The 10,558-nt window shown below is 37.3% G+C and overlaps 1 protein-coding gene across 1 annotated transcript; it reads right to left on the bottom strand.

Annotated features, from left to right (window-relative positions):
* Nucleotides 1-5,248: 5,248 nt before the first annotated feature.
* Nucleotides 5,249-9,191, bottom strand: LOC115964032 (probable receptor-like protein kinase At2g42960). Its single transcript, XM_031083318.1, has 10 exons — nt 8,762-9,191; nt 8,579-8,661; nt 8,252-8,483; nt 7,347-7,970; nt 7,005-7,253; nt 6,738-6,901; nt 6,578-6,654; nt 6,365-6,497; nt 5,941-6,090; nt 5,249-5,859 (listed from the first exon to the last, which is right to left on the bottom strand). Exons 1-10 carry the CDS (start codon nt 8,928-8,930, stop codon nt 5,623-5,625), a joined length of 2,118 nt encoding a protein of 705 aa, XP_030939178.1. The 5' UTR covers nt 8,931-9,191; the 3' UTR covers nt 5,249-5,622.
* Between the last annotated feature and the right edge of the window lie 1,367 nt (nt 9,192-10,558).

The following is a 10,558-nucleotide window of genomic DNA, read 5'->3' as shown; positions in this document are numbered from 1 at the left end:
TTCCTACCACCTCTTCCTTGTTGAAACCCTTGTGAGTGAAATTTTGCAGCCATAGCCATAGAAGCTGAATCAACTGTATTAGACCTCTTTTTAATCACTCTTTCTTCAGCATTAAGTAAAACATTCAATTCCTCAACTGATAGTACATCACTTCTAGTTCTAATTGCTGAACTAAATGAATCATATTCAGAGGAGAGACCATCAAGAATGATGTGAAGGAGCTCTTCATCATCAACAAACACAGAAACAGCAGCCAATCTATCTCTAACTTGCTTAATTTTCTGAAAATATCCATCAATAGAATCAACACCTTTCTTGATTGCATTTAGTTCATTTCGTAGGCTCATCACATGAGACCTTGAGATAGATGCAAATCTTTTCTCTAACACTTTCCAAACTCCTCTAGCAGATTTCTGCCCAACTGTAAGAGCAAGAATTGCAGGAGAAAGCGTAGAATTCAAGAAGGTGAACATGGCTTGTTCACGATTCTTCCAAGCTATGAAAGCTGGATTAATCTCAGCAGTGAAATTACCAGATGAATCTTTAAGAAATCTATCTGGAGCACTGATCGAGTCATCAAGAACATCAATCATAGAGTAGGTATCAAGAATTACCTCTATTTGGTGTTTCCATACAATGTAGTTTCCATAATCGAGCTTCACAGTCATCATGGATGACATGTTTGATAACAGCAACAGTGAAGTATTCACTGGTAAGCTCGTAGTTGCCATAACAGGCAGAGTAGTTGAAGCAGATTCTGAAGAAGACGAACCAGAAGGAGCGGAAGCCATTGAAACAGATCAAAGCTCTGATACCATGAAAAACTTCTCTCAAGTCTAGGATTTCTATCACAGAAAACTCTAGAAGAAGAAACAGAGAAAAGAAAGAAAAGCAGAGAGAGAGAATAGTTGAAAAAAAAACTCTTTAGAAATTATCTCATTGAATACAATTTTCTTCACACTAACAATGAAGACTATAATCTATATTTATACATACAGAGTGATGGAGAGAGAGAGAGAGTGAGATCGATAACTGCTTCACACGTATGCTAACAGACTCACACACGTGCACTATTCTCTAACAAACTCACACACGGGTATTCCAGAACTAACCAACTGATAACTTCACAAACATACTAAAACAGTGTCGTTTCCTTTAATGAGAGATCAGCTATACAATACACAAAACGGCACCGTTCCTTTTAATGAGAAACGGTAACGTTTTGTTTTAGCTTTCCTTTATGTTTCTCTAGCCTCATACACGAAAACGTTTTGATGGAAGTAGCCGTTGGAGTTTCTTCTTCTTCCTCATGATTTGAATGTGCTGGACTTCCAATACTGTTATGGCTTTCAAGCATTCCCTGTTGTGAGCACATGACCAAGATTCTTGCTAGGGGTCCTAGCTTGCGCACAAGCTGGCTTAAGGTGAGTTTCAATTAAGCTAGTCCCGACTTTCCTACCCCAGAATTATCAGGCCACAATGCGACAGGAGCAGTCCAGCCTAGTACACAAAAAGGCCCACCCCAAGGTTAAAACTGTAAATAAACAAAAGTTAAAAAGATTTTAAAAAAAAAAAATCTACTGGTTATTAACTCCCCACTAGATAGTGAAAGGAAAAAATATTCCATGTTAAAAAAATAAAATAAATGTCAAGAGAATTCAGAAAGTTAGTTATTGCATTTTTTACTTCCAAAAAAACTCTTAATTTAATTAATTTATCCTTATTCCTAAAAATAAGAAATGAGGTTAAAACCGTAAATAAACAAAGGTTAAAAGAAAAAAAAAATACCTATCAGTTGTTGATGCCCATTTTTGACAAAGGGCCCAACAGCAGAAGAAACCCAACAATAGAGAAGGTGAGAAGGAAATGAGGGGCAAAATAGAAAAGAAATAAGAAAACAAGCCCAACAAGCTGAAGCAGCAGGATTGATGGCCAGTAGGCTCATGAAAATAAAAAGAGGTAAAGAATGAGTAAATGGACTAAGGAAGCCCAATGAATGAAGTAATAAGCCCATGAGAATAATAAGAGGTAAAGGAGAAGTAAATGAATTGGGGAAGCCCAGAGAATAAATTGGTAAACTCAATGGGCTGGCTTAACGACCAATAAGCCCAAAAGAAGGTAATAAGAGGTGAAAGTGCAGTAAAAGGGCTAAGGAAGCCCAAGGAATTTAGCAACAAGCCCATGGGAGTAAAAAGAGATAAACCAAGGAAGCCCAAGGAATAAAGTAGTAAAATGGGCTGGCTTGGTAGGAATGTTGGCAAATAAGTCCAAAAGAGGTAAAGACGTGGAAAGTGGGCTAAGGAAGTCTTGAGCAAAGGATTGATGAAGAAGTGGGTTGACATGGCAGGAACATCAGCTCGCAAGCCCACAGGATAATAAGAAAAAAAAAAAAAAAAAAAAAAAGGCAAAACTGTAGCAGACACAACCAAGTGATATGGCAAGATTAGTGGCCAAAAAGGCCTACGGCCATAAAGAAGGAAGCATGGGCCCAGCAGGAAGATGAAGGCTTTTGCCCTAGCAATACCCAGTCCAGGAAGGGATGAAAGGAAGAAAATATGAACCCAAAAGCCTACACACCCTTCATGCCGCAAAAGATAAACATCAACTAGTATTTACAACAAAATCAAACAATGCAAGGGCAGCAAAAATGGTGTGAAGGCCATAAAGAAACAAATTCAGATGGAGTGGAGCATGCACAAAGGGTCAAGGCACCACCTACTTGTACCTAGCCAATACATGAGAGATGGGCCATGAGTCAAGGTATTCTGAGAGTGTGGTTTGGTGGTGGGGAGAAAAGGGGGTCTATTCTAGGGTTTCCGCTTAAACTTCTTTGAGGAAAATCTCCTGCTGGGATGGCATCTCCCCCAAAAGAGTATGGGCTAGGACCACTTGATGCGTGCCATAGAGGTAGGTGATGAGGTAGCTTAATCCTTATCCACATGGGTAAAACAAATAGAGAGAGGTAATAAACAAGACAAGTAATTTTGTCTAGGAATGGAGAGTGGTGAAACCAATACATTCTGAACATAGATAATGGCTGGGCAGCCGACAAGCTAGTGTGCAATCTTGGGGGGATTCCCATAAGGAGCCAAAAGCAATTGAGGGACAAAAAGGGTAAATCTTACAATGGCTAAAAAACAAAAAGAAAAAAAAAAAAAAAAAAAAAAAAAAAAAAAAAAAAAACCGAACCAAAGATAAAAGAAGGAAAGAAAGATTGGACAGAAAACCAGAGAGAGAGATAGAAAGTGAACGGTAGGAATAGAGGCGTGCATCAAGACCATCATTTCTCTCCCTCTTGACGGACCCACTCTCAAAAGATTGAGAATCGAAGCTCAACCCATTTAGGTCATTTTTCCAAAGTGTGTAACTATTATGGCAGGAGCCTCTCTTAAGATTACCCACAATGGAGATTGGTTCCCTTCTTGGGTCTGCTTCTGCTGAAAAGTTCAGCCTGTCACTCGGCAGACAAGTTTTTTTCCCTTTTTACTGGTCGCATTTTATTGGGTGATTCGCCCACCGTTCAGTTATTGAGCTATTTACTTTCCCTGCTATAGTTTTATTTCTATTTGCTGTATTATATTGTTGTAACTCTGTTTACTATCTCCTCGATATTAGTTTTATTTATTACGTTTAGTATTGTAGTTATCCTGCTGTACTGTATTCCTACCATAACACTTGCAATAGTTATTCCTGTTGTGACCACGCCATACGCTTAACCCACAACACTCAAGCCAGGGCACATCTACATTGAGTTGGCTTAACTTGCGTACAAGCTAGCCTGAAGCGTAGCCCTAGTAATGCCAATCCTAACTCTCTTACCTCAGACTAAAGCGCCGCAGCGTAGCAGAAGGGATTGAGGCCTAACAATGCAAAAAGGCCCACCACACCAGTTATTAACTCCCCACTAGATAGTCAAAGGAAAATTTATTCCACGTTAAAAAAATAAAATAAATGTCAAGCTAAACTATCCCATGTTTCTTTTTTAAACTATTACATTATCAATTTTTTTTTCTTTTGGGTGATTTACATTATCAATTTGGATTTGGATAAACATGCAAAAGCTTCTAATTAAAATAAGAATTCTATTCTCTTCAAAAAAAAAAAAAAAAAAAATCCTGTCTACTTTTTCAAATTGTGATGAAGGAAAAATTATGATACTAAACCCAAAAAAAAAAAAAAAAAAAAAAAAAAAAAAAAAGCCTCCTCGCACGTGCAAAGTGCATGTGATGAGGCTAGTCTCTGTGTGTGCGCGCGCGTGCATATTTGAATATTTGATTAATAGGGAACTTTATGGCCAACTACTTAGATAAGATTACCGCCGCCCCTCTAGGCAAGTTGGTACCCGGGTTATGTTGTGATCTGTTGCTGGGGGGTTCAATCCCCCGCACTTACCTAGCAAAAAAAAAAAAAAAACTACTTAGATAAGATCTCTTATTAAAAAAAATATAGATAAGATATTTTCATAAAAATTTATAAAAGAAAAGGATAAGATCTAGATTCTTGCATTAAAGGATATGAATATTGTCTATTTCATTTCCATGATTACAATTTAATTTTAGTTTTAGAGCTAAACATATACACGGCGTTTCGACATTTGAATTTCATTTTAGTATCAATTAAGGACCAATAATTGATTCTCAAAAAATAAAATAAAATAAAGAGGAACAATAATTGATCTTATATGTCGTAGCACCGTATGCACCCTTCAATTCTGTCCCTAATTGTTAACGCGGCTCTAACAACTGTTAAAATATCAATATCGTAGAAAATGAAAGAAATTAAAATCTATCAAAAAAGTAATAAAATATACAACCCAAGAGACCAAGGTCACGGTCATGCTATGTTTCACAGACCAGTTGGCACTAAAATTTGTCTGTTGTGTTGAATTCAAGATGGAAACGTGCCATTTACACTGTTTGTTTTAACATTTACGTATTCAAATAAAAAGTCATTTTATACTTTCTGAAAAACTATATTACTTGTATTTGGTATTGAGTCTATTGACCTTGAAAATGAGCTGAAATCATTAATGTTGGCTTCCTTTGTTTTGTAGCGTTGTTTTTAAAAAGAATTTAAAGAAAAAAAATCTCTCAATCATCCTTTTAATAGGATTTGCATTAATTAAAGATAATTTTCCTTTGACTAGTTTTTCTTTATACAGAAAAACACAGAAACATATCTTTGGATAAAATTTTCCATTAAAACAAACAAAGTAAGCTTAAACATCAGTTCAGAAAAGAAAAAAAAATCATATTAACAGAAAATGATGCATTCAGTCAGTGAGACCAGAAGCTGCACAAAGACCCCAATATTTACTACACATGAAGGCAATGACTTGGTGCTCATGGTAACAGGCTAGTGCAAATTTGCTCTCCACCGAGAAGACTAAACAGACCCCAGCTTTCAATACAAAATCAGCATTGAGAAATAACAAAACTACCAAGTCCAGGATGGGGTCGAACCTCTTGCAAAGATCCACTCTTCCGAGACCCAGTCCAAGTGACTGAACCAAAAATTGTATTTACAAAACACAGGCATATACAAAGAAAGGAAAATGATATACAAAAATTAAAACAAAATAAAAATGTTTGCTTGCAGGATTGCATTCTTCTGCAGACAAACTTAATCGAAGCTTGATGAGCGGCTCCATCTCCCATGCAGATAGTCATCTAATGAGACACTCTGCTCACTGCCACTGCTAGAAAGTGAATCATCTTCCAAGCCTAGCAATGCCAGGTTAAGATAGGATTGGAGGTTGGTAGGAAATGCCTCCCCATCCAAGTCATCAACTTCTTCCGAAGTGCAGGGTTGCTTTGCCCACCTTGTCACTTCCTCATCACCTTGGAGAAGCTTCAAAACCTTTTGGTGAAGGAAAAAAACATTGATCAGTATATGAAATAATTGCTAGGAGTGGAAAGTTCGAGTATTGAGCAAACTTACAATGCTGATTTGAGGCCGTAATCTAGGTGCACGTTTAATGCAAAGGGTAGCAGCCAAAACCATTCTCTCAATCTGAACATGGTCATAGTCACTGCCCAAGCTTGGATCCAGCAATTTGGAAACCTCCCCACCCTTCAAAATTGGCTTTGCCTAGATATCATCATCAACCACATTAATTGAGATGAATCAAGACATATACTGAGTTAAAGGCAATCAATAAATAATTTCCAAGTTATAAAAAAGAGTTTGCTTCTCTAAAGACCACTGTTTGTCAAAAATGAATTCTTTTTATATATCAGCGACTCAACCTATTGTGTGTCAAATACAAAGTTGTTATTTCTTGTCTGGGTGTAAAGTTCAGAAACAAGATTAGCAGCCAATACTCCTGCAAATGGAGTTAAATTTCATAGAGATAAGAACTTACCCACATTACTAAGCTGTCCTTGCCACTAATTGGCTTTCTACCTGAAAGAAGCTCAAGAAGTACAACACCAAATGCGTAGACATCAATTTTGTCACTCATTTTGCCATGCATGAAGTATTCTGGAGCCAAGTAACTGCCACAGAAGGGAGTATTAGCTGTACATCTAAAGTAACTAAGTAAGAGAAAATAGGAACTAGAAATCAAATTACGTACCCAAAGGTTCCTGCAACATCGGTGCAAGTAACATGGGATGATGTCGAAGCCCAACCAGCAAGTCCAAAATCTGAGAGCTGAAGTAGTATGACGAAAGGTAATGAGCATAAATAGCTTCTTATAATGTAGCAGATAAAATTTAAACAGTTAAATTCAGTACCTGTGGCTCAAAATCATCAGAAAGAAGGATGTTCGAGGATTTCACATCCCTGTGGATCACAGGTTCCACACAGCCGTTGTGTAAAAAATCCAACGCCTCAGCTACACCCACAGCCACATTATATCTTTCTTGCCAACCAAATGCTTTCCCATCCTTCTTATTACCTTATTCAGAGAGCACACACTATGAGCTTTAAATAAAATGGAGAATATAATGTAAATTTTTTCTCTGATTCAAGCAGATAGATACACTAAAAGCAAAGTCTACCATGAAGGTTCTCTTCTAGGCTTCCTCTTGAAAGAAAATCATAGACTAAGAGTAAATTGTTATCCTCAAAACAGAACCCAAATAGAGAGATTATGTTCTTGTGGTGTAAAGTTGTAATAATGTCGATTTCCTGAACGAAATCTTTAACCACATCTTCAGATGGCTTCAAGATTTTGACCGCCAATTCCTTGCCATCCGAAAGACACCCTTTGTAAACATTACTACTACCACCCTTACCAACCATATTCTCTGGAAATAAAAAAATGAAACTTTATTAGAAACATTCCAAAATTTGAGGTAAACTTGAAACCAAGCCCATAAAATTAAGGAAAGCAAACGAACCAGGCTTGAAATTGGAGGTTGCCAACAGAAGCTCCTGGTAATTAAACAACCTGCAGGTGGATGAGTATTTCTCATGTAAACCCAACAATTCTTTAGGAAGGTTACCCAAACCACTGCAAGGGGAAAGAGGACACACAGCGGAAGATTCAAATGGCACAATTGCACCAGTCTCTCCATCAAGTGAGGAACAACGCTCATCATCCTTATCAAGATTATTCTGCTTCTGGTCAGGATAGACCACAGCAGAAGAATGCCAGCTTGGTAATCTCAATACCCACTGAAACACAGACGTCTTTTTCACAGGTTTCTCCACGTATTGTTGGTTTGGTAGAAACACCCGTCGAAGAATCGACCAACCAGATTTCAACTCCGGTGGTTCATCTACAATCACAACGGAACTTGAACTCCCAACAGCTTCAGCAGTTTGGTAGGGTACCATAGCCAACAAATTGACATCACCATCATCACCATCCCCAGTCAACTCTTCTGCAGATTGGGTCCCACAATTATCCCGCAACACTGCATCTGGCGAACAACTCGGGCAATTCTTCAGTGTCGTCATCTTCTTCAAACCCGAGCTAAATTCTACCTGACACTGATGACCCTTATCCAAATTCACTCTCCCTGCACCATCACCCACATTATTTAGAAAGAACTTCCCCATTTCTACCTAATTTCTTATGAGAAAAGTAACCATAATACTTGCAACAATTATCAAACAACAAAAAAAAACTAAATCCCACATCAAATTTCTAATAGAAAGATATATGAGCATTAATCTTGAATCAAAATAGTAACATCTAAAATCAGAGTATTTGAAGAACAATTGACAATTTGGACATTTTACCATACCTAATCCCCCCACCCCAACTTCCAAATCATTGCAAACTCAGGGATTTACTTACCGGCGTTTTTGGCCAATCTGTGGAACAAAACTTTGCCATTGTGGACGGCGAAAACGGAAAAGTTCCTCGGCAATTTGGAGGCGCAATACTTGGCAAGGGAGGCCGACGGCCGGATTCCGATACGAGGTTTAGAAACACCCACAATGAGTGTAGCCTCACCGTGAGATTTCGCCTCCCGGACTAGAATTTTCCGGGCCTTTAAGCCCTTAATCAACTTCAACTTCAAATCAACCTAAACGAACGAACAAAAGCAACTATGTTTGGTTACTAAGAAAAAAAAACACCAAAACTCGAATTGCAGACAAAAACAGGGAAATTGAAAAGCACCTCTCTCAATTTGCAGACAATTTCATACACAGAAAGCATGGAATTAAACTGGTTCGCAAGCGAGAGAAGCGCAGACGTGCTCTCTACAAAACCAAAACCAAAAGAAGAGAAAAAACCCATGAGTTTCTCGTTAATAACAATCATACCCATTTCACAGAAAATGCTAGAAAAACACACACAGACCAGTGGGGGTGTCAATGACGTGAAGGGCAATGACACGGTCACCGGACTGTGCAACATTGCAAAGTGCCCACGTCAGCAATGTTCGGCTGGGCGAGTCTAACTCCACCCCCACAACCACCGTGCGAGGCTGACCTTCACCCTCACCCTCGCCGCCATCTTCTAACCCCATCTCTTAGCAAAGTCTCTCTCTGTGTGTGCGCTTTGTTGGTTTTGGTTTTGGGTTTGGGTTTGGTGCTTTTCTTACTTTTACTTTTGGGTTTTCTGGGGATAGTGAGAGAGAGAGAGAGAGAGAGACTGAAAAGTTAACAAAGAGCATATGTATTGGGAATTGCGAGAAATGGGAATCTTCTCTAAAACAATGGAGAATGGAGGAAAACTGTATTGGTTGTGGACTTTGTTGTGCGGGGTGAGAGGGGGCAGTAATCCCTTGTAAACCGTTTGCTTTTGACCTATCGTGTGACCCTCTTTTTTACTGGGTGATTTTGGATCGTTGGATTATTATTATTATTATTATTTTGAGATATATTATATAATTTTGGACAAAGCTGAAGAATAGCTTTGGGAGTTGTCAGGGGACAGTATGGTTTGGTTTGTCACCAAGACAAGACAACAAGTAAGGTTTAAAAGCGGATATACAATACAATACAATACAATGAGGTTGTCTTCCCACGCCAGCTTTACTACAGAGCTAATTCCACTCATACTTGCTGTTTCACTTGACTCCTTTTTTTTTTTTATCTTTTTACTTTTTTTTTGGAAAAATTACAATTTAACCCCCCTTAAATTATACCAATTTTACACTTACCTCCCTTCAATTATTCGAATACATACTTACTCCCTAAACTATTACCCGTGTAAAGGGTATAGTTTACGAGGATAAGTGTAAAAGATAATATAGTTTAGAAGGTAAAGTGTACATTCTCATATTTTATGAAATAAGTGTAAAATGTGGTATATTTTAAGGGGTTAAATTAAATGGAAGCCAAATTCAAGCAAGTTACACACTTTTTTTTTAATGATTTAATAAGGTCATATGACTAGGAAGATAGGAATTATAAATATAAAAAATATACTTCCTAAATTACGTTTTAACCCCCCCCCCCCTAAATTATACCAATTTTACACTTACCCCCTTCAATTATCCAAATATATACTTACTCCCTAAATTATGAGAATGCACACTTATCTCCCTAAACTATTACATGTGTAATACTTTACACCACATTCTCTATGAGTTATTGTTTAGGGAAGTATGTGTGTATTCTCATAGTTTACGGGGATAAGTGTAAAAGATAATATAGTTTAGGGGGTAAAGTGTGCATTCTCATAATTTACAGGGTAAGTGTAAAATGAGGTATAATTTAGGGGGTTAAATTAAATAGAAGCCAAATTCAAGCAAGCTACACGCTTTTTTTTTTTAATGATTTAATAAGATCATATGACTAGAAAGATAGGAATTATTAAAAAAAAAAAAAAAAAAAAAGACTATAAAAGGCAAGGAATAAAGAATATACATTTTGTGTGTGTGCATGAGTTTCTTCTATACTACTATTTAAGGGGTTTCACTTGTTTGAGATCTTCATTTTCGATGCCTAAAATATCCTCAAATTTACTTTAAATAATAGGGTTAGACATGCAAAATTTTTAATTTAAAAAACTCCTAAATTTTAGCTAAATTAAAATAAAATAAAAATGTCGTTTTTCTTCTCTCTCATGTTAGTCTCCCTTTCACGTTAGTCTCTCTCTCTTTAATAACCCCTTATCCATATCCCTTAAAATTAGTCACTTCCACCTCTG

Source organism: Quercus lobata, chromosome 10 (genome assembly GCF_001633185.2).
Source record: "Quercus lobata isolate SW786 chromosome 10, ValleyOak3.0 Primary Assembly, whole genome shotgun sequence".
NCBI lineage: Eukaryota > Viridiplantae > Streptophyta > Magnoliopsida > Fagales > Fagaceae > Quercus > Quercus lobata.
This window is presented reverse-complemented; position numbering and strand designations above follow the sequence as displayed.

Bases quoted from the DNA above. Each gene is read 5' to 3' on its own strand.
- LOC115964032 (XM_031083318.1), bottom strand. From the start codon at position 8,930: ATGGGGTTAGAAGATGGCGGCGAGGGTGAGGGTGAAGGTCAGCCTCGC. The intron at 7,254-7,346 runs GTTCGTTTGCTT...TTTTATTTCCAG, and splicing joins AACCTCCAATTTCAAGCCTG to AGAATATGGTTGGTAAGGGT. The intron at 6,498-6,577 runs GTACGTAATTTG...CTTCTGTGGCAG, and splicing joins GATGTTGCAGGAACCTTTGG to TTACTTGGCTCCAGAATACT.